Below are 23069 nucleotides of genomic sequence, written 5' to 3' on the forward strand. Positions count from 1 at the left end.
TCAGTTCAAAGTAAAGTAAACCGCATGGCTTAGAAAACAAGTTTAGTGTTTACTCTTGATGGTTGACAGATGGCGGTTTTCCGCCTTTAAATAACATTTTATTTATCTCATCATCTAACCGGTTAAAAGAGACAAGATATGTGCCTACGTTATTCATCTATCGACGTGATTGAATACCATTTAAAACGTCTAATAGCCACCGTGTTAGTAGAACGCACAAATGAGTACTAGGGTCACAACAATGAAAAAGTAATTATACATTGTAACCTATTAGCATACTATTTATTTATTTCATATTTGTGGAAAAAATATTAACAGTGAATGACTTTGATGCTACCCTGTCATAGGTGTCGAAACACATCTACAGAAGGAGTAATAATAGAGTGACATTATATATTAGATATAGATTCAATACAATATATATATTATTATATTAAGATGATTGTAGTTTGTTAGACTTCTGAACAACAGCTTAAGAAACTATTGCAAAACACTGGTTTTCAAATGTTTAGTTCACTTCATTAAGGCACTGTTTCTTCGCAACCAAAGACTTACGGATTCATCATTTAAGAATAACTGCCAGGGTTGATGACCTGTAATTAGCAGCGTCACCAATTTGGCATCCATTTGGTTAATCTAAACTCCATCTTGACCTGTTTCTAAGACAAGGTCAAAACAAAGGGAAATATTGATTTTAGAAATCAAACAAGGTAATACTGTTTTAATCGAGCCATGCAGGGGCTAGAAAAGCACCGCTCTACTCATATTCAGGGATACAATCCTCTTGACCTTAAACTGCCTAGCAATTGGAAACCAAATCGAGTGTTTGCTTTGTTCCCATCAACGTCAACAATGTTATGAACGTGTGAGCAAATGAAAGGAAAGAAAGAACACAAAAAAAAAAAAACACAAGCAAATAGTGAGCACTGTTTGGTGGATACTAAGTGATAAGGTTTATAAGGCTCTTTACAGGAATACATGTGCGATAACATACTAAGTGTTAACTACGTCTGGCACAACAAAATTTGGTCCTGCCACAATTCATTTACACTTATATAAACATTCATATTTGAAATAAACAGGTGAGAATGCCTGTGTGATAGTTTTATTAACAACTATGTGCACACACAACGTGACATAACATACAAGTTATACCAATACAATTTTAGCATGTGACACATATTTGAGCGATCAAATTCATACTAGGTGATAAATGATCTTGGTGATTAGTATTGAACTCATCAACGTGTCTATTCAAAGTGAAACGATAATATGCCCCTATATGTTATTAAACCTCGTTTTGAACGGGAATAGGTAACAATCTCTTAGGACAGGTCAAACGTCAATACTTATGTCAATATCACAGACTGTTTTGCTGTCCTATGCATTGACATCAGACAACGAGCCTTCTCAGAGTTGTTTCAAAGTTTCTTAAACCCTGACAATACCTTCACAACGGTGTGGTCGCGGTGACGAGTTTGGTCAAGGCTGGGACCTCACACAATGAGCAGGACACAAGGCAACTACAACGTGTATGTTTGCATAGGGAGGATTCTAGTTTGTACACAAGCCAGCGCCACAGAAAAAGTGCCATGAAAAAGTGCTTCATTCTAATGTTCTTCGTTGTACAGGTTTATCAGGTGAGAAAAGCAAAATCCAGAACAAAATAACCCAGCAAACAAACAAACATTAAAAAAAAAACACCTCACAGTTTGAATCGGTTGCCCGGACAGAGTGGTGTTCTAGAGCAACACAGGGAATGTCCTGGTGAGGCTTATGATGCCACTTCATTGCCCACAGTGCTCTCTGTGAATAATACTCGATTCCCTGTAGATGGATGACGATTAATGCACAAGCAGATCCATAAATACCCTAATCACCAACCACAGAGCTGTGACAAAGCAAACAAACATTAATTTCTTTCTAATTAGTCGTACATTGTAGAAACAGATGTTTTCAAGATGAACATGTGATTTGAAAGCTGATTTAATTGTCCACCCTTTCAGGAGTCCAGTCAATTAAAACTAATATTGAAATGATTGTTATTTTTTCTGAATAATGTTTATTTTCAGGAGCACATAACCATTAACTTAACAATTAAATTAGTCTACATCAGTAGAAACAAATTAAAATAGACATTTCAAGTAATTCCTATAAAGCAACAACTAAATCGGGAAAGAGTTAGAGAGAAATTATTTTGATCAGAAAATACTTCCAAGTTCTCCAGATTCACAACACTGCTATGGCTTCTTCAATCAAGTACGACATTTGACCAATGTTGGATTCAATTCATGACACACTTTTGAGCATACATTTTAATCTATTTAATATTTTGCAATAATTAAAGGTTGGATATGGGATTTGCGAAATGCCAGCAGATTTTGAAAATACACAACTCAAATGGTCCTACCCCCTCTCCTTCAACGCTGACTCTGACTCCACCCACTCCAAGTACATGGACGCGCAATCATGCACGAGCGCGAACACAGATGCGCGAGAGTGAGCCAGGCTAGCTAGGTTGGAGTTTAGGGTTGTCTTCTAGTGCTAGGTCCAAATGTGGATTAGCTAGTTAGCTAGCTCCAGTAGCTACCGCAGGATAACAATAAAACAGAAGCTTGCTCTGGGTCACGAGCTTTGAGGACGTGCACGAAGGGGTCACGCGCTGGGAGCGGGGGAGGGGGAGTGCAGCACGACCGTTTGATTGACGTACTTACTGTCCAATGACACTCGGTGGTTCTGGAAATCATTGGCTGGAGTTTTTTCGAGCCCTGCCCGTTCCACAGATGATTGACTGGTTTAATTGTCATGTCAGTACTTCTAACTCAGTGGCTGTAAGTGGGTTATGATAAGGATTTCAAGTAATTTTGCAAAAATGGCCAAAAAAAAGAATTCCATACCCAACCTTTAAATTATTTAAGTATATATCACAGACAATGGAATCCCTAATATTCCTTTACATCCAGAATAGCATGAATGTTAGCAGGGATTTATTAGATAGGAAGACAACGTTTTAAAGTTAATGCGAGTTGTTAGTTGGGTTAAAATTCTTCACAAACAGCCCACATCCTGTCTCAAAACAAAAAGCAGTTATTTGTTTTTCTTTTGTGTTTTTTTGTCGGTTTTTGTACAAAAATATTCTATGATTTTGTTACGATAAATACCAACGACGCACCACAACAGCAAAATGCAACGACATACCACAGCACCGCAGCATGAATGCCATTGTCAACAAAAGGCTCATCGTTCCTTTATGGTGTAATACTCAAAAGTATTTGCTTGCACAACCTCACGGCATTCAATCATTACGGTTAAGGCAGAACACCTCCAGAATATATATTCTGTATTCATTTCTGTTATTCTTCAGAATAACCTTGCGTGCTGGGAGATATGCATTTCCCTGTCGAAGTGCTTAAAACCACATTGTGTTGTTTATGGCTCCATGTTTGGTCAAAGAACAGTACATGACGATTTCGTCATTGCTGCAATCTCACTTCTTAAGCTCCAGAAAGATGGAGTACATTGAAATGAATGAAATGTATCCCTCAAGATGTTTCTGGAATGAAATGCAGCCTCTTGATTTTGTTGACTTTGGTGCAGCATATGTGGCCTGCATTTTTCAATATGGAGCAGGTGATAAACAGCACAAATTCAACATTCTTTACTACATCCTTTCCTCAACAAAACATTAATCTGTGAACCCATCTGTTTTTTCTTTAGGGCTTCGCTCATTATTTGACTCCTTGTCGCCATTTAGCAGTGGATTTCTTTTTAAATTGGCGTAATCGATTAAGGAGGGTTAAATATTTTGCCAGATGAAGAACATGATAATATGTTGATAAGGGCGGGCTGCCGTGTAAAAAGGACCTCACCAGGGATTAACAGTGGTGGCTTCGACCATCACACCCAGTCTGGCTCCCACTACATTACAGTTAGCAATTTGAAGTTAACTATTTGAGTCATAATTACACACAAGTAGTAACGTGACTCTTTTTCACCTCTTTGCTGATCTCCAGAAACGGATCAGTGAAATGCAGTGCCCTGGAAGGAAGTGGATGACTTCGCATGGTTTAACTGTTCCCATGGGAACCACAGCGTAGGATTGATACATAGAACAAACAAACAAAACAACATTATATCACTGTTCAAACACAAGAACCCTGGTTTTAAAGTCTCAACGCCGAGACCCTGTTTTACACGCGTCAACGATGTCTCCATGGTGATACTTCGGTAATACGCGAGGTTGGAATTATGGACGACAAAAAACGACGACGGTTACGGTGAATCCTCACCAACATCTTATAAAAAAACAGTTGTTACTTTGGCAGTTAGTATTGGAGGAGTTCTGACGATAAGACTTCCAAAGAAGCCCGGGTTCGGAACCGCTCTGTACTCTCCCGCTCCCGAACTCCACAAGCAGATCGGAGCGTGGTGTGCTTTGGGAGTTGTGGCGGTGTTTGTTGCTATTGTTGTTGTTGTTGTTGTTGGTGGCGGTGGAAGCGAGGAGGTCACAGTGTCAGAACCAACGGACCCGACTAGATGTTGGTCTCCCGCTGCACGGCCTCCCCGTCTTTGCCGTCCTTCTTGGCCAGCTCGGCGGTGGCTTTGTCGCCCCCCTCAGAGCCCTTCCGGTACTGCACTGCGGCGTCGGGGTCGTCCGTCTCAGTCCTTTTGTACGAGTCGGCCTGCTTGCGCTCGCGCTCCAGCAGTCTGTAGTTGATGAAGTTGCCGATGAAGAGCCAGATGGCCGCGATGATGACCACCACGCCGCAGCAGAAGTACATCTGCTTGTAGCTTTTTGTGACGTCCACCAGTTTGCCTGGAAGAAAGCGAAAAGTTGAGTCAAAAACTAATCTGTGCAACTTTTAATTAAAATAAATTAAATTTAGTCACAAGCCTATTGGTTTTATGCTGGATGGAAATGTTCATCCCCTTGGCTCAAACAGAGACTAAACTATAAATTATAAACAAAAAGAGAATAATACTTTTCAATCTGAACAATGTTTGTTGTTTGTGGTCAGGACGATATAAATGCCTTCGCTATACTCTGACTATTGTATTTTTATATTACTCAATTTCTCTTGCTAATCCTACGAATTAAACAAAAGGTCTGGAGCATTTCAGGCCACTTTTAAAAAGGTCAAGCAGCCAGCAACGTGACGAATGGACGCCAAGATAAAACAAACCCAGACAAAAACAACACACACCACAATATAACATATATATTAGATATTATATCATATTAAGATGATACGGATAGTTTGAGATCTGCTTAAAGGTTAGATATTATATCACCAGGTGTGAGTGTGATTAGCCGCTACCAGACGTTTTAAAAATCTGCCTCTTCTGACATCTGGGCGTGTCCACCTAGATGTATGACAGATAGATGAGCAACCTTTGCTATCCAGCACACATCTAGGTGGACACGGCCACTTGTAATGTCAGAAGAGGCAGATTTTCAAAACGGCTTGCAACGCCTAATCACACTCACACCTGGTGGTGTAACACGTCACCTTTTAGGGAAACCATATTGCAAAACACTTGTTTTCAAACGTTTAGTTCAACACTTAACAACAACACTTGCGTCCCGAGGGGGGGGGGGGATTCCGGACCGGTCCATTACCTGCCAACGGGGGTCCGAGCAGCACGGGGCAGCACTCCACGATGGTGGTGAGCCCCACCGCGCTGGAGAAGCGCGGCGCCCCCACCAGGTCCATGAGGGTCTCGAACAGCACCGAGCTCACCATGCCGAACGCAAACCCGAAGAACACGGCGTACACCACCAGGCCCGTGTAGTCGCTGACCAGCGGGCACAGGATGTGGCACACGCCGTTGTAGAGCACGGCGAAGCAGAAGAAGTACTGGATGCGCGGGCGGATCCAGCGCGAGTTGGCCAGCAGCCCCATGGTGGGCCGGGCGAACATGTCCACGAAAGCCAGGATGGAGAGCAGGAAGGCGGCCGAGTACTCGTCCACGCCCATGTCCTTGGCGTAGGCGGCCAGGAAGACGATGGGCGAGAAGAAGCCCAGGAACATGATGACGTTTCCCGACAGGTAGATGAGGAAGCCGCGGTGCTTGAAGAGCGACAGGTCCAGGTGCCGGTTCACCGTCTCCCAGACGCTCAGCTTCTCCGGCTTCGGGCCGTCGGTGAGGGCGGCGGGGGCCAGCTCCTCGTCCTTCTTGGCCCGGGGGGGGACCAGGGGCCTCATGAGGGCCCCCGCCACGCAGCAATTGAGCAGGATGCCCCCCAGGATGAGGAAGCTGCCGCGCCAGCCGAAGGCGTTGAAGAGGTACTGGTTGAAGGGCGCCAGCGTGCTGAGGAACACCGGGCTGCCCGCCATGGCCATGCCGTTGGCGATGGGACGCTTCTTGAAGAAGTACTTGCCGATCATCGTCAGCGCGGGCTGGAGGTTGAAGGCCAGGCCCAGACCTGAAGGACCAACACATTTATGATTCAAACACTTCTGTGACCCTATGACCTTTGACCCATGACCTATGCCATGAGGACCAGGCCGGAACCTGAATAGCGATGCAAACATTTATTATTCGAATGCTTCTACCCTATGACCTATGACCTTGGCTATAACCAACAGCTAAATCATTTAAAATCGATATTCAATTTAGTTAAGTTAAACATGAATAAAACAACAGTTATTCAGATGCTACTAATGCCGTATCCTTAGCCTAATAGCATAACTGCCTCGGTCATATTTGGGCCAAATTGCCCAACTCTGCTCCACTTTGCCTCATTGCTATATATATTTGTTGGCTACATCCGTCGAATTTAGCGGTACAGTATATAAAATATAAAAACATCCTATGTGTTGTTTGCCAATTTTATTTATTTTTTCAGTTTTTCCGAAAACTAAAAATTTGACTTTGGCGATTATGAGGCTAACGAAAATGACCTATGCCCCCCACTAACAGTCAGATCGTTTCCACCACCAGGGACATGACAACAATGACAAGCGACGGCTACGAGCACTTTGTCTATTTATAACGGTGTTCTCCGAAGCCGGTGCTTAGCGGGTGAGCGGTAAGCGGGCTTATGGCCGGCGTGGGGCCTCACCTCCGATGACCCCGATGCAGATGTACAGCTGGACGATGCTGTTGCAGAAGGAGGCGGAGATCATGCCGATGGAGGACAGGAAGCCCCCCATGATCATGATGGGCCTGCAGCCGTACTTATTCACCAGGATACTGCTGATGGGCCCTGGAGGGAAACACACAATATAATAGAATATATCATATATTATATAGATGTGACATATTTTATATATATATATATATATAACACACAATATCTATCATATATATCATCAATATAATAATTTATATTACACAACAATATATATAATATATTTAATATATACAACACAATTTATGTAACACGCAATATATATTATATATGTAACACAAGTTAATAATGGTACACCTATTGGAATGGTTACTACTTTTTCAACTTAATTAGCCCTTGTGATTATGAGAAAAACTTAAAATATTACATAAATATAAGAAACGGCAGTATATATCTTGATTCATGTCAATTTACACACTACTCAATATTTATAAAGAGACTAGTGTCTAGCAACTGTAAAAACTTAAAATTCAGGACAACAAGAAATTAAAGTCATTAAGCAAGGCACGTTATTGTGGTTCTGTCAGTCATTGTGTCTTTAAAAAAAAAAAAACCTTGACGAGCAAAAGAGGTCATCTGACATTTCCCCCCCGCGTGAATTCCCCCCTCCCTTTTTTCCTGTGTAGTTTGTCCTTGAGGAAACAAGTTCAGCTCATTTGCATACAGGGCTGTGATCAGCATTCTCTGCGGATCTCGAGGGCCCTGATTGGCCGAGACGGGAAGCCCCTGAGCCAGTGCATTAACGCCTGTTGAAATGGGCTTATCCTCCGCAGCGAGACCCCCCCCCCACACACACACACACACACACACACACACACACACACACACAGTCCCCCCCCCCCCCCTCACGGACATCATTACAGTGCGGACCAAACGCCAGCCAAGCTAAATATACCACGTTCCGCTTCCCAAACGGGAATGACACACATTATGTTTTCCCATATCTTTCCATGACCCTTTGGGTGATGTGTTTAGCAAACGGAACGAAGCACTTGAGACACAGACCTGCATCCAAATCCCTCCGCCCCCCCCCCCACAAGTTCTTATTTTGTGTTCTTATTTTGCGTCATTATTTTCTGTCCTTATTTCGTGTTTTCCTTATTTAGTTTCTTCTTATTTTGTGTTCTTATGATTTCCTCTCCATCTAATTTTGTCTTCTTATTTTGTCTTCTTATTTTGAGTTCTTCTTATTTTGTGTTCTTACTTTGTGTCCTTCTTATTTTGTGTTCTTATTTTGTCATATCCTTGTGTTCTTATTCTTATACTTAGTCTGAGCGTGTCATGAAGTCGTGCGCCCTCGTGTGTGCGCTCCCAGCCAGTTGATCTCCGGGCCTCTGCAGAGTCGGTTTATGATAACACGGAAGATAACGCAGTTCAGGGAAATCCCCGTCTCTACACGTGACGTAACCACCGCCGCCACCTGGACCCCAGCCTCCGCAGAGTTAGGGAGCGTAGTCAAATATCAAACCGCTCACACACTCCCTGTGTGTGTGACATGTTGGCACACTACACTGAGATGACCTTTCTCGCTTTTAAAACCACCAAAAAACGAACAGTAATAAATAAAAACAAAACAAAGGGTTAGCCATGAGGAAAGGGCCCTTTTTAATCTTCCCCTAACTCTTGAATGCGTTCCAAAGCAGAAGTCACCGTCTTTGATTGACAGTGAGGTCATTGTCACTAGATGTGCGATCATAGCGCGGCTGCTTTGTTCCTCGCACCACTGACTGTGGAAACTATTTCTACTATGTCTTTTTCTGGCAGCGTCACAGCCACAGTCTTTTATGGGGCTAATCTAACCAGGCCGACAGGGTGGACAGGTGGTTGGGTAGATCGTAGCCAAACAAAAGCAACACAAAACGCATCTTAGCGCTCTGACACAAAGCCGAGATCCTACAAAGACAAATCAAGACTCAGTCCTTGCAGCATGACACAAGAAAACGGGAATCTATTGTTTTAACCGAGCCACGCTCCCCGAACAGGAATGTATGTCTCAATAAGGAGTGAAGCCTAATTTTCCGTGTTCAAATTCCGAAACATTCCTTCACGTACTTCCTGACAGGGCCATGCTTTCTGGGCATAAGTGTTTACTTTAACAAAAGGTCTGCAGGCAACGTTTTTTGATCCAGAGATGAGAGGGGGTAAAATGGTTAACATATTTCACAATGCAAATGTTTGGCGATGCAAATGTAAATAAATAGGACCTCACTGTGCTCTCCTGCTCTCCTGACGCATAGTGAAAAAAGATCAACCGGCGATCTGGAACAAAGGCATTGCTCAGGTTAAGAACGGCTGCACTGGGACAAAGCCTGCTTAGCATATTACCCCAGAGTAGCTCTCTCAAGGTACGCAGTGCTGAACCCCTCTTTTGAGCCAAACACCGATAGTGAAGCAAATATAGTAGCAATGCAAACGGGAGATGGGACGTCTCAGGGGGCTATCGGTTCTCAATGTGTATCGTTTGTTATAGATATTAATTATTATTTAAACTAAACGAGTAGTAACGTAACATCTGAACCCCTTGCCCAGTCGGGAGAACAAGGCGGGAGAACCGGTGTGATGGTCGACACTCCTTAAATTAACACTTGGGTCAATATTTGCTCGTCACTTCAGCTGAGGGGCCGTACCGGTCATACCGTCTCGGAAATGAACCGTCTCTCTCTCGTATCCTGGAAGCTCGTCAGTAACCAGGGAACAGGACGGTGCATTTAAACAGTGAACGACCAGTGGTTTTCAACCTCTGGGTCACGAGCCATAAGTGGCTGGTTGCATGGGACCTAGTGGGATGGCCATAACATTTTCTAAAGTAAGGCGGCAGTGGCTCAAGAGGTATAGCGGGTTGACAAGTTGTAACCTGACGGTTGCTAGTTCGATCCCCGGCTCCTCCTAGTGTCGAGGTTTCCCTCGCAAGACACCTCACCCCAACTGCTCCCGACGAGCTGGCGGTGGCCTTATGTGGTTGTCTCCGCTGTCGGTGTGTGCAAGTGTTCTTTTCAAAAACGTATATATGAATGCCTTCATTTCTTTATGGCTTAATTTGATTGTGAATGAGTTTAAAGGCTGCACAGGCAGAGGCTGCATTGGTGAACTGTTTGTACAGAGACATCGTGATCACCTCACTCTCTTTTCAGACAGGGTAATGAGCATATGTTGCGGATTTCACTAGGGGCCGAGGTAATTCCACAGTCTTCAGGAACCCCTGGGTTAACTACGACGATAACGTCCATATGAGTCAGGGCAGAGTCTAGTTATTATAACACCTGAGTAATAATACCTGAGTAATTATACCCGGTTACCTGAATAATTATATGAATCATCAGGGTTGACATATGAGTCATGAAAGTGGAACAAAAAATACCCCCAGTTAATAAGACGGACGGCTGTTCAGTGCAGAGAGGTGTGTGGGTAAGTTTGCTGAAGAGAAGTTTAAAAAGCGCTTTTCAATGGGAGGAAGGCACTTTATACAGGTCAGTGAATACCTGCCATGTCCTTCAAAATGTCCAGTATTTGTTTTACACTTCCATAGCTCTTAGCACCTCGGTGAAACACTATAGTGTAGCATTTGGACATATTTTGTCGAAGCTTCTGAGGGAAGTATTGATGCATCCTTCAGAAATGTATAAAACATCCTCAACAAGTACTTAAACGACAGTTTAGTACTTGTTTTTATTCAGATTATGAAGCTTCAAGTTGCCCTTGGCAACAACTTGTACAATTTGACGTTCGGATATTTGGCATTGAGTCAAGGTCAAAATGGTGACATTTCAATTTTGGCGTCAGCTTTAGTAGTCAGCCAACTTTCTTAACTCCAATAAAAGATCAGAAATTGGATGTGAAAAGATGCGATTTTTGTTTTTTTCCCTATGGCCTTTGGCCTTCTGTTTACTTCTGTATATTTCTTGGACATTACACAAACATAATGATTTAAATTGTGCCAAATATTGGCTTGTGGTTTTGTTTAAACATACTGTTTACAGCGTTCCCCGAAGCACAGCGGTGATGTGTGTGTTTAGCATGATCTCCGACCTAAACGACCAAATGGGTCGCTTCTCAATATGACCCAAATGACCCATCATCAGAATAATAAAGATGTCATCTTTCGAAAATCACTCGATTTTCGAAAATCCTTTTCTATTTCCATAAAAAAATCTAATAGCAGTATTTATATTAATGTTTCATGATTATGTGTGTGTGTGTTTGTGTGTGTGTATGTGTGTGTGTGTGTATGTGTGTGTGTGTGTGTGTGTGTGTGTGTGTGTGTGTGTGTGTGTGTGTGTGTGTGTGTGTGTGTGTGTGTGTTTGTGTGTGTGATAGAGGTAGTCAGAGAGAGAGAGAGAGAGAGAGAGAGAGAGAGAGAGACAGAGAGAGAGACAAAGAAAGAGAAAGAGAAAGAGAAAGAGACAGAGACAGAGACAGAGACAGAGACAGAGAGATTCACCAGACCTAACCACCAGTTGGGTGGGGGGGGGCTTACCTCCGGCGTACATGACGGCCAGCATGATGGAGGAGATCCAGGCCGTCTGGCTGTAGGACGTCCCGAAGATCTTCTGGATGTCCTTGAAGAAGACGGTGGTGGCTTTGGGGAAGGCGTAGCTGAAGCCGATGGAGATGAAGGCTCCCAGGACCACCGCCCAGCCCCAGCCTCCATCGGGGGGCTCCACGGCGGCCACGGCCTTCGCCGGGGGGGGCATCGCAGACCTGGCTCTGGACAGAGGGACGGGGGGGGGTGGATGGGCGGGCGTGGAGGGCGGGGAGATCGCTGCTCACTGCAAACAAGGAGAAGAAGAAGAAGAAGCAAGGTCACGCGATTGGCCGGTTGGTCGCGCTATTGGCCGGTTGGTCGCGCTATTGGCCGGTTGGTCGCGCTATTGGCCGGTTGGTCGCGCTATTGGCCGGTTGGTGGCTCGATCGGCTGGCTGGTCGCATCATTGGTCGGTTGGTGGCGCTATCGGACGGTTTGTGGCGCAATTGGCCGGTTGGTCGCGCTATTGGCCGGTTGGTCGCGCTATTGGCTGGTTGGTCGCGCTATTGGCTGGTTGGTCGCGCTATTGGCCGGTTGGTCGCGCTATTGGCTGGTTGGTCGCGCTATTGGCCGGTTGGTCGCGCTATTGGCTGGTTTGTCGCGCTATTGGCTGGTTTGTCGCACTATTGGCTGGTTGGTCGTGCTATTGGCTGGCTGGACGCGCTATTGGCGGGCTGGTCGCGCAATTGGCCGGTTGGTCGCGCTATTGGCTGGTTGGTCATACTACTGGCTGGTTGGTCATTCTATTGGCTGGCTGGTCGCGCTATTGGCTGGTTGGTCGCGCTATTTGCTTGTTGGGAGCATTCGCCGTTGGCAGAGAACCAGTCCCTTAGTGACGGAGCGGTGGTGGTGGTGGGCCCTGGAGTGGAAAGGTAGGACTGGGAAGGGGGGCGGGACCTAGCTCCAATGTGACCTGCCCGAGGAGAAGGACATACCAGCCCAGCCGGAACAGGAGAAGGCAAGGCACGTGCAAACATACCACACAGACACACACATGCACACACACACGCACACACACACGCATATACACACACATTCACACGCATGCGCATAAACAAACACAGGCGCATGCACACACTAACTCCTGTCTTCTGTGTTAACTTTCCAAAGTGTCTAAATAAGGTCAACACTCGTCTTACCTGGGTGACCAGGTGTTGCCCCGCCCACTTGGCCCAGGTGATTTGAACAACCCACCTCCAAGCACACACACACACACACACACACACACACACACACACACACACACACACACACACACACACACACACACACTGTTATCTCCTTCCCCGAGGCAGAGTAGTGGAAAAGTAGGAGGAGATTGAAGCGGTGAATAGAGGGAGGAGTAGGGTGGGATAGAGGTAGGGGTCCAAATCAGGTGCTACTGTTTACAAAGCAAACAGAACAACCATGTGTTCAGCAAAGCCGAGAGCGATAATTGTGCTTTTAACGCCGCTATACTAAGACTTGGCTTAGAAAGGAAAAGCAGACACACACACACACACACACACACACACACAGTTGGAAGTTGGAAGCTCTGGGCTAATCACATTATTTTCGCCTTCCTAATCCTCAACGTATTGCTTTTTTACCCCCTTTCCTCCGAGCCTAATCTCCCGGCACATGTCCGTCGGTGAACTCACACAGGGAGGGAGTGTGAGAGTCCAGGAGTAAGTGTACAGGACCAATAAAAGCTTGAGGGGAATCAATACTTTTGTGTTGACCTTTAGGGGACGGCGCGCATGTATATCGAGTTTGTGCTGATTGAGGCATAAAGCAAAAAAAATGCCCCGTCATAAGCAGTTCTGTCCGGAATCATCACGTCAATCATGTCATAGGCATTTTTTGCATTAAATGGGGATACACTTTAGTTTGGCGGTATGGTTTCACTCTTTTCCAAGCTGTAGGGTTTAAGGCCTACCACACAGATGTCAGATACAGAATACAAACGTTTGTCGACAGGGGGCACTATACAATCCCCCATGGGGTCCGTCAGGTATCTCCCCCCATTGTGTAGGTTAAATACAATACAGAGCAGAAGCAAGCAGGTGGTGGTGGTGGTGGTGGTGGTGGTGGTGGTGGTGGTGGTGGTGGGCGGGGTGCTGGGCGACATTCTGCTTAGCACACTTAACGTTGCAGAGTGTCTGTTTGGGATGGAGGGTCACGATAGAACGAGTTACACCCATAATCGATTTAAATACAAGGGTCACACCACCATGACAGTAAAGGGTCCCGTTAAGAGGAGAACCGTGAAGAAAACAGCAGCGAAACACAACAAAAATGTGCAAAGCACTTACAATTGATAGGTTTACCCCTTCCCTGTATGCAACAAAGATACCTAGGATAAGATGCTACACGATACACAAAGTACTATTTTTAAGTGCCAGGACGTACAACATACAATTAGAACAGGTGAGTGCATGAAGTGCCAGATCAAATCATTTGAGCATCTCTGTGACTCTGGAGGGAGGGAAGCTGTGGGGATGCTGTTTTGTACACTAGACTCACCCTGTGTCTCCTTTAAAGACAATAGTCTTTAAAGTCTTTCACTTCACTCACACGAAACAGGTGTGAGGGTAGTGATCGGAGAAGGGTGAAAGGAGTTGGTGGTGCGTGTCACAATCACTTCCTGGTAACAGGAAACTGGCACGAGTACGAAATGAGTCAACGTATGAATCTATTTTCCTGTTTGGTATCACAGCTGTGCAACCACAAGAGAACGTGTTTTTTGCTAGTCACATATTCAGTTCTACATGTGTTGAAATGCCTGGTTTTCCATTATCTCACTGTAGGCTACGTCTAGCTGACAGTGAAAAACAGTCCCTCGGCAGACACACCTATATATAAACATATGCTTGAGAGGTTTCACCCTCTTCACTTGATGAAAATGGGTTTCAGAAAAGCAAAGGGACGAAAAAAAATGAAAAGCCCCGGTCATTAATAAATCATGTCTGCACCCTTCATCCACTCACCAGATATCAGGTTTTAAACACACACATACACGTACACACACACACAAACACAAACACACACGTGCTCACACACACACTTACACACACACACAAACGTGAAGACATTGCATACCACATAAGACCTGTACTAAAACTGTAACATAAAGACGAAATCTATCATGTTTTAAATCTGAAGATATGATGGGAATATTTCCGGACTAATCGATTTAAATTACAATCAGTTGTGCAAGCACTGATAATAGCTTTTCTTCCTTTTTACAATATCTGATACCCCCCCCACCTCCCCCCCCCCCCCCTATCATCATCAACTGTATGTTTGAGTGTTTACAGTCGATTCCGGAGAATAGTATGGAACATTATATACACATTCCTTTGGGTGTCCATAACATAACAAAGGGGCCTTAATAACACAAGCGATACTTCAGTACGCATCGTGTAAACAGGACGGGCCCCTACATGCCCGTCCCCCCCCCGTCCACCTTCCCCCCAATCCCCAGCAGGGGTCCTCGAGAGGGCCCCAGCCCCCCGCCCTAGTAAGCTGTGCACCTCTTGCGCAACGCCCTCCAGTCAAGTCAGGCGCTCTGGGGTGAATTGTTTACATCACATTCCTAGAACCCATGTCCAGCCTCGGAAAAAAAAAAAAAACACTCTCCTCGCTCTCCTACTGTGTATTTTCCATGCATTGCGCTCTATAAATCAAAGAGGGCTTACCGCCTCCCTCCCTCCGGGGGGGGGGGGGGGGGGATATACAGTAGGTTCTAATCCCAGGATAATCTGATTATTGGCTGGGCACCAGCAGAGACTCAGCACCAGGAGAGGAGATGTGGAGGCTGGTTTTTATCCACCGTGACGACGCTGCACTTCACGGTGAAGACGCTTTCTGCTTGTCTGGTTTCATTGCGCCGTGTGTTTGTGACGAGAAGCTCAAACGGGGTAGAGGCTAGTTGAGGGTAGATGGACTACATTTACATTTACGCTATTCTTACCAGTGGCCACTCAAAGCGCTTCACAATACTGCCTAACATTCACCCGTTGATTCACGCATTCACACACCGACGGCGGTGTCAACCACGCAGGGCGACAGCCAGCTCGTCATGAGCAGTCAGGGTGAGGCGTCTCGCTCAGGGACACCTCGACACTCCGCTACGAGGAGCCGGGGATTCAAACTAGCAACCTTACGGTTACTAGTAGCCATCTCGCTCGACCTCCCGAGCCATATGCTGCCCAAAGACTAGGCCCCCGATGGTTGTTGTTCCTAAACCCCTGATGTCCACAGCGTACCGCTAGGCCTCGCTGGGCGAGACGCCAGCCCCTTACCTGCTCCATGAGAACATAACTCACGGGGGGGAAAGTCGCTCTGAGAAAAGAAGCGTGAAGGAGTCGAATGGAAACCATAAGGTCAGGTTGATTCAAAACAAGGCAAAGGAACGGGCTCCTTATCTCCTTATTTAGTGTTATGTGGTCAGGAGCAGACTGGTTTGGTTGCTAGGGGGATGCAAGGTAATGAACATTCCCAGTAGAAGTACTTTTGTTTGGCTTGCATCCCAGCAGATTGACGGTCAACAGATTGACCGTTTGAAGGGAAAGCATTGAAATGAATGCAACTTAACTGTACAAAAACAGTTGAGCAAATGTTAATACTGATATCGCATATAAAACAAATACCTCCCTCCCAGCCCCCTACTGACCCTATGGCTATGTAATGATTATATGTAACTATTAACTTAAGGTAATGAATTAGGGGTCACCTTGACCAAATATTTAAAAGAACAGCTGACACAATAGAGAACTACCCAAACCTGTGGTAACTCTTCCAATTCACCCCTTCTTAGCCAATCACAGGCCGCTACAAGTACCTCCCTTAGCTATTGGCTATTTACACAGGGATTATTTGGTCTGATTTACAGTTAGTCATAACGAGTGATATAATCTCCCACTCATTGGTAAACAGAGTGTGTTCTCAAACATAATCCATAGGCCTAATGAAATCCATTGAGAAACTTTTGTGATATACGACGTGTCCGCCCTAGATGTACCAATAAAAGCTTAACCCCAGTTCAAACCGACAAGAAAGCAGTTTGACATATACCATCGTCGACAACCATCGACGAAAAGCGTTCGTTTCAAACCCAGCGAGACTGAACTTTCTGTTTCATGTGTGTAATGACACACGCACACAGCGACGTACCACTGGAAGCTAATTCAATAATACTAATCGAATTAGCCCGGCTCCCCGGTCTCAAGAATACGCCCAGATCTTGAGGAGGGCTCTTGTTGCGGCCATGGGGAATCCAAAAATAAAACAACAAACATAATCTCAGTCTCGGAGCGGCACGAGAGTAAGACAATGTTTAAACGGTATCGTGATCCGAGGGAACACGGCGTTCCTCAGATCGGGCGTGTTCATCAACTCTCGGGTCACACGGGCAAAACATTAAAAAATAAAACACGGGAAGAAAGAAAACCAAGTAAACAATAGGGGTGAAAAGAGGAGAAAATGAAAAGAGTGAGCGGAAGGGGGGGGGGGGGGGGGGGAAAGAAGAAAGAAAGAGCGATAGAAAGAAGGAACAAGTGAAGGGAAGTAGGAAGGTTGACGCGTAGGGGGGGGGGAGTGGCCCTGAGCGAGCGCTCGCTCTGTGACTGTGGGCTCCTCGCTCCAAGGTCAACGGTGTTGGAAGGCCGCCAGTGCTGGAGGGTGGAGGGTGGAGGGATGAGGGATGAGGGATCTCAGGTTTAGCGTGCACTCACAGGGGGGCGCTCAGAGCCCCACACAGTGCTGGGTTTCAGCCTGGAGGGAGGAGAACTTGGCCAGAGTTTTCTTCGCGTTCTGAGGACGTGTTGTGTGCGTTGTGATTGTGTGTGTCTGGGCTTGGTCGTATCAGGGAGCTATGTCCGTGGGGTGATGTTCTTGGGACGGTTAAATCCTTGCACGGGAGCTGCATAACCGTCATGTTGTGCCTCTGTAGTATTTGAATAATTGAATTTGAATGATCAAACTTGTGTTCGAACATGAAATGGAAGTTGACAACATTTCGATTTTACCAACAGTATTTGGGATTTACATGGAATCTGTCCCGGGGGGGGGGGGGGGGGGGGGGCTGAAACCACTTCTATTGATATTGCAAAACATGTTGTTATTAGTTAGTTATTAGGCCTCCAGCTGAACCAGAGGCCATGTGCTTGTATGTCGGCCCGGGACACTGCCTGATATTATTAAAAAGGCCCTGCTGAGAAGACTTGGCAGATAACTTACCATTTACTCTGAAGAGAAAACGACAATCAAAAAATGACTTTTCTGTAAAGTCTGAAAACAGTGGCCATGTTGTCAGGAAGTGGCTTCAGCAACACTGTCAAACGCTACCGATGATGTCAAACAGCCTTTCCGCTTCAGTCCATGAGCACCAATGCCATGATGACCCCCAGCGTGTTAACGAGCGCTGTAACGTTCAAATAACTCCACCACCTGACGTTAAAACGTGGGAGTTCAGAGATGTCCATTTTGCTCCTGGCTGGATGGCAGAGGGCCAGCCCAGCCATCCCTACCGGTTCTGGGTTGGGTGCCAACTGCATTAATTACAAAACACATACCTAGCACTTTATAACCCAGGATTACACTGCATGTTCAGACACTGTGTGAATGACGAGTGGGCCAGTGAGTGGGCCAGTGAGTGAGTGAGTCGGAGTAAATAAACACATGAGAATATTTTCCCATCGCCCACTGGGGTCCGAAGGGGCCCTGTTGTCTTGGGCTGAATCCCGAGGCGCTCGGTGTGAATGTGCTGACCTTTTCCCTCACAGCATCTGTCCGTAAAGGGGGGCAACACACATGTTCCTCCTGCTTGGCTCGCACGAAACACAACACACTACTTCTGCTTGGATCGGGTCCAGCTCTGCCACAACGTGGACAGTGACACACAACACCAGCACCGTTGTGTCTAGGTCTTAGCGTTACTACGGGTCGGGCGGGTGAGATCTGATTAGACCTCCAGACGGTGTGTGACCGAGTCTGTTAACGGTGTGACCCTGTTGGCTACGGAGTTAGATAAAAGTGGCACGTCCAGGGTCAGTGTGTCAGAGTATAACATTCAAACTGAACTGGCAGCCTTAAAGGTTGTCCCAAAGACTCAAGTCTCACTTGTTCAGTTTCACCTCGACTCTGCATAGCCTCCCCCCTCAACCTCCCCCCCCCGTATCACCCCCACACCCCTGTTACGCACTTAGTATGTTGTCCTTGCACTTAATAATAGTACTTAGTATGTAGCATGATATCGTAGCTGTCTTTGCTGCATACAGGGAACGGATTAGCCTAGCCATTGTAAGGGCTTGGCACTTGGTTCTATTTACATCCTTACTTTACAGACAGCGATACGTTACTTCTCTTCCTTCTGACAAGTACTTATTGTAAGTAGCTTCTGATAAAAGCGTCAGCTGAATGCCCTGAATGTTAATGCACTGTATACATTCTTAGGGCTACACCACAATGTTGGAAGCCCATGTGATGAAGCCAAAAGCCGTGAGGTGGTTACCCCACCGCCTCCACCACCTTGACCCAGACCCCCCCCCCCCCCCCCAACCACACATACTCAGAGGTCAAAGTCAACCTAAGAGCTCACGGCTCTTAGGCAACCCGATGGGAAAAAACGTTGTTTCGGTGCTCCCGTGGTTACCGCGGGTCAAAGTGCACTCGGGGCCCGAACAATCGGCCTCAGATCCTCTGTACCCCACCCACCCGTCGACCAGCGTGTAGTGGTGGACCCTGCCGTAAACAATGCCACGCCCGTCCCAAGAGAACAAACGACCCCCCCGGTAGATTCAAAGGGCCAGGTTAGAAACAATGCCGTCCTGAATACGAGGGGCCCGCTAGACTAGTGGGTTACGTGCATCCTGAACATAAACGCAGTAAGGCAGGGGGTCCTGTGTGAAAATACATAAACACCACGCTTCGATTGTATAGGCCTCCGTTCTTTGATGTGCTCAAAGGCACATCAAAAGGTGTACGGCCTTTAAAGTCTGGATTCCCATCCAGCCTTGCTTTGATGGTGCTGAACTAATGACTCGGTTAATAATTAGATCGTCTGCGTAGGGGTTTTATGTATAATGGGATCGTCAGAAATTCTCATCTTTGATTTGAGGTCAGAGATGCGATAGGGTTACCGATTCTCCAAGACTTTCTTGGGCGAAAACTTAATTAATCCAATGACAAAGGTTTTGATGGATTTGTCAACAAGTTAAAAAGAAAGTTGGTCAAGAAGCATATGGAAATGTGGAGGCATTATTAATGTATAAACAGGGTTGATGAAGTTATATATTACATTATATTTGTTTGGTGTGACCTTGAGTTACCTTAAGCCATGGCGTACAAAATAAACACAATTAAATAAGTGATTAAATTCCTCCGCTCATCAGCTGATATGAAGTTCATTGCGTTCCATGGACAGCACTATATTATTATTATTTTTGATGGTAACAGCCCTCAACCTGTAAAGCATCCGGAACGTTTCTATGACGTGGGTAACTTCGCATATTCCGGTAAGACAAAGGACAGGGTTGACAAATTGGATGACGACAGAAAGATAATTACAGTTTGTTTGAGGTGAAGAGGCTGTACCAGAAATCCTATGACTCACACAGACACGCACATTAGTAACATACCAGTAGCTGTTTGTAGAATAACCTCAATTAGTGAATTACATGTTTACATGGCGACGCCCAAAACTGAAATCTCAGAAGCAGCTAAAACACTCCAAATCCCAGATTCCTCTGCTGCCTCTGTTAAGCAGTGCTCTGGTATGTGGTTTTAACAGTATACAAACTTGTAACAAACTATAAGCTGTTTGTAGAACAACGACAATAAGTGAATTACAAGTTTACATGGCAACAAATCAAAACTGAAATCTCTGAAACAGCAAAACACTCCAAATCCCAGAATCCTCTGCATCCTCTGTTAAGCAGGCTGTGGCATTGTTTTAATAAAGATAAGAGAATGGATAAAGAGGGGGGGGAGGGGAGAGAATGCCTGAACAAAATATATTGAGGTTAACGTCTACCATTACTGATATTAGTTACACATCTGGTCGTTTGAAGCAGGAAAACCACAAGTGTGTTTGTTACATGAGAATTCGAGGAGGGAAAAATAAGGATTGAAATACAATGTAAATCAATGATTTGCTGGCATCCCATCCACGAAGGCACCAAAACATTAATGGACTTCACTGTTTTTTTTTAAAGTTTAAATTAAATGATGGGTAAACACATGCTGGCTGTGTGTAATAATCATATTAGAGCGTCACTGCAGCTTTTCATATTTTTCCATCGCGGAAAAGTGAATGGACCAGACTGTTGACACCACAGAGACTTGCATCTGAGGGCATAATAGTAAACACAAGTGTAAGGGGGGCAGCAATACACATCTTGGGCCGTTTTAAAACAACCGTAAACCTCGCATGTAGGCTACACAGTGACTCGAGTGCTTTGGAGATAACATGGAGATGGGGTTATAGTGAAACCCTGTCTTCAAGAAGACCGTACTCATCATTCCTAAGCTGATCAGAGTACACTCTGTTTTGATCAGAGCGTCCGACACTTTGAGCGGTGCGATAAGCGCCTCGTAAACCTTCCAACAAGGATAAGGATCGTAAACTAAAGTCACGTTTCTTAAAACGTAAGGTACTTTTCGTATGTTACGAATACTGTACTGGAAATGCAACGGTCAGGCAGGTTGCACGTTGTGGACGATTCTTCCTCTAGTGACATTCTGTCACATTTTGTTAAAAATTAAGAAAACATTGAAATCTCCGGTTCACATCTGTTCTTCGCTTCTTAATCCTGACAGCTAACAAGCAGAATCACACACACACACACACACACACACACACACACACACACACACACACACACACACACACACACACACACACACACACACACACACACACACACACACACACACACACACACACACACACACACACACACACACACACACACACACACACACACACACACACACACACACACACACACACACACAGCGGCGTTCCAACTCACACGACTCGACTGATCGAGCGCCACATCACGGCTTACCTCTGACAGTAAGGACGTGGCTCGTGTCCCGCGGCGGTGTTGTCCACACACACACACACACACACACACACACACACACACACACACACACACACACACACACACACACACACACACACACAAACACGCACACACAACATCCCCACTCGTCTAGCTAGCCCACGAGACCCACCACAGACACGGACCATAACAGACAACGTATCGCCTCTGCTCCTGTAAGTGGGAGGACTGGTGGGAAGACCAGGGACTGGTGTGGAGTGGTGGGCTACATCATCAGACACATTCAACACTGATGCGACGCGGTGGGACTCTTCATCATCATCATCATAGCCCGCGGTCCCAGGATGAAGACGGGGATGTGCTGTCTGTGTGGGTGTGTGTTTGTGTGCTGTTCGCGGGCTGGAGACCGGTTGAATCCGGCCGACCCGCGGGGCCTCTCGAGCCCTTCTTCGGTGTCCCACCAAATAAGATCAATAATTTAGAGTTGGCCAAACCTCGCCTGTATTGGGTTAGCCAATGTGGTCACGTCCCCAGGACATAGAGGACACGGGACACGGGGATACATCCTTTTAAAATATTTAACTACTAGACTCCTTGGCGACTGCGGCCGAGGACGGGATCCTGTCGTCAAGGAGACACCGCGGTCGCATCGCGCGCAAAGTGTTTCTTTGTGATGCGAGGGCACGCGACCGGGAGAACACACACACACACACACACACACACACACACACACACACACACACACACACACACACACACACACACACACACACACACACACACACACACACACACACACACACACACACACACACACACACACACACACACACACACACACAGCGGCGTTCCTACACACACGAGTCGACTGATCGAGCGCCACATCACGGCTTACCTCGGACAGTAAGGACGTGGCTCGTGTCCCGCGGCGGTGTTGTCCTTGGGTGCTCGCTGCTGACCTGCTCGTGCTGCTGCGCGAGGATGGGTCTCTGGTGTGGAGCGTTTGAATCCACTCACAGGGGAAGCCGCCGCCGCTCGGTGACGTAGGGACGCACGGGGCCGGACGGGGGGCGGTGTAACCCGGGTGGCCCCACGGATCCCAGGCTCCGAGCGTACAGTGGGCGGGGCCTACCCTCCTCCAAGGCTCCGAGCGTACAGTGGGCGGTATCATCGGACCTCGCTTTCCATCCCACCATCCCATCCCGCCGGCGGGAGGGAAGGGATCTCTTTAATTGGTCCATGGATGGGATGGGGGGGGGGGGGGGGGGGGGGGCGGGCAGGGATGGGACGGTACCGGCGCGAGGCACCGGGGAACACGGCGTCATACCTCGTGTCCTGTCTGTTGTGTTTGCTGAATATT

General features: G+C 46.3%; 1 protein-coding gene across 1 annotated transcript; it reads right to left on the reverse strand.

Moving 5' to 3' along the window:
* Positions 1-1093: 1093 nt before the first annotated feature.
* Positions 1094-22761, reverse strand: zgc:165507 (uncharacterized protein LOC561188 homolog). Its single transcript, XM_060048612.1, has 6 exons — positions 22605-22761; positions 11610-11901; positions 7067-7210; positions 5621-6427; positions 2476-4816; positions 1094-2415 (listed from the first exon to the last, which is right to left on the reverse strand). Exons 2-5 carry the CDS (start codon positions 11824-11826, stop codon positions 4533-4535), a joined length of 1452 nt encoding a protein of 483 aa, XP_059904595.1. The 5' UTR covers positions 11827-11901; positions 22605-22761; the 3' UTR covers positions 1094-2415; positions 2476-4532.
* Between the last annotated feature and the right edge of the window lie 308 nt (positions 22762-23069).

Source organism: Gadus macrocephalus, chromosome 4 (genome assembly GCF_031168955.1).
Source record: "Gadus macrocephalus chromosome 4, ASM3116895v1".
In the NCBI taxonomy this organism is placed as follows: domain Eukaryota; kingdom Metazoa; phylum Chordata; class Actinopteri; order Gadiformes; family Gadidae; genus Gadus; species Gadus macrocephalus.